This window comes from Helobdella robusta (assembly GCF_000326865.2).
Source record: "Helobdella robusta unplaced genomic scaffold HELROscaffold_52, whole genome shotgun sequence".
Classification (NCBI taxonomy): Eukaryota; Metazoa; Annelida; class Clitellata; order Rhynchobdellida; family Glossiphoniidae; genus Helobdella; species Helobdella robusta.
In genome coordinates, this window is record NW_008705269.1 from 1,197,067 (window position 1) to 1,199,005 (window position 1,939).

General features: G+C 29.8%; 1 protein-coding gene across 1 annotated transcript in view; it reads left to right on the forward strand.

The window, feature by feature from the left end:
- Positions 1 to 856, forward strand: part of HELRODRAFT_179184 (hypothetical protein) — a gene marked incomplete at both ends in the record, with an annotated part of 1,670 nt that extends 814 nt beyond the window's left edge. The window contains one exon of the mRNA XM_009028019.1: positions 837 to 856. Within this exon, the coding sequence (XP_009026267.1) occupies positions 837 to 856 (20 nt within the window). The remainder of the gene's footprint in view (positions 1 to 836) is intronic.
- Positions 857 to 1,939: the final 1,083 nt, after the last annotated feature.

Genomic DNA, 1,939 nt, shown 5'->3' on the forward strand with positions numbered 1-1,939 from the left:
AATTCGGATAATTTACATAACTTTAGAAAAGTGTTTTTATATTTGGTGTATACCAATCTATCCGACGGCGAGCCTGAACTTAGGTAAATTTTATATAATTTATTTTTTGTTACCGATGAAGTAATTAAACCCTTTGTGATCCAAGGCTTTTTTTTAAGAGTTTTTTTTCGAGAGATACTACAGCATTTAATTACAGCATTTTTTATGATGCCAATAAATAATTCAAAAGCTTCATCGGTCTGAGAGCAATTCAAAACTAAACTCCAATCATAATACTTAAGATGTAAATTTAGTTTATCAATGTTATAAAAATTATAATTAAAGGAAGGAATATATAAGTTGGGTATATTAATAACAGGAGAATGAAAAGAAGTAAATATAGGAAAGTGGTCTGACATTGAGGAAAAAATAACACCAGATTTATGAAAAGAAATGTTGTTAGTGAAAATGTTGTCTAACAAAGATGAATTAGTAGTAGTAACACGTGTTGCAGTCGTAATCAAAGAATTAAAACCAAAGAAGCTTTAAGAATTGATGAATACAGTGGATATATGTTTATAATCGTCACAAAATAAGTTAATGTTGAAGTCACCGATAATGTAAATATATTTAAATAAACCAAGATTAATATTTATGAGTAAAGATTTTAAATCATTCAAAAATAAATTAACATCAGTAGAAGGAGGACGATACATAACAATAAACAAATAATTACAGCTAATATTTGAAAACACTTCAACTATTAATAACTCAAAAGTAGGAGAATAAGATAATAAATCATCCCGAACAACATAATTTAAATGACTTTTAATAAATAAACCAACACCACCACCTAGGTTACCTATGCGATTTTTAGATACAAAATTAAAATTAGGCAAATTAATTAAATTAGCGGTCTGATCACATAACCAAGTTTCACTTACAGCTACCAAATCAAAATTACCACCACAATAATCAAGCAAAATATTCAATTCAGTCATTTTGTTAAACATACTTCGAATGTTAATGTGAAAAACAGAAAAAGAATTCGGATTAATAAATGCATAAACCTTATCCGGAGGTAAAAAAGAACACACATTATTTAAATCATTCAACAAATTACTATCAGGATCAACATCATCAAGCCGACCAGGTTTAACTTCATTATTGTCAGGTGCCATCTATCAGATGAAGATAAATTGGCCATTGTTCATCATTTTTCATATTGAGATAAAGGTTATTAGAAACATCATTCTTCATGTTTGTTGTTGTTTTTGTCATCGGTTTTTTTGGGGTTGAACCTCCATTCTTTGACGATGATATGTTGCAAAATAACGTCCGGATTTTTCATCTTAGCAGCATCGCTACTTTCAACGCATACCCTGAACATCGTAGACTCGCAATCGTCGTTGTTTGGACTTTCATTGGCGGGAGAATCTGTGCGTTTCAGTACTGGAAAACATGAAATGACATTTATATCAATGGATTTTAAATATTCCATAACATCGTTTCTGTGGCACTTTTGAACATTGCTCATTGAAAAAAAATGATTTTTTTATGAGCATTTTATTAGCTTTAATTTTGCATAATTCGTCATTTTTCATGTATGTATGTATGTATGTATGTATGTTTGTATGTATGTATGTATGTATGTATGTATGTATGTATGTATGTATGTATGTATGTATGTATGTATGTATGTATGCATGCATGCATGCATGCATGCATGTATGTATGTATGTATGTATGTATATATGTATACATATTTAACGATGTCTTAATTGTATCCATGCAAATGAAAAGTATTACAAATCTGTTCGAAAATCCTTCTAAACTTCTTTCTATAGACATAGACAGTTGCGGAGGAGAAAGAGAGTTGCAGATACAGTTGCAGAGACAGTTGCAGATACTGTTGCTGTTGCAGAGACATACATAGACGCATAAGATTGCAATGTTATTT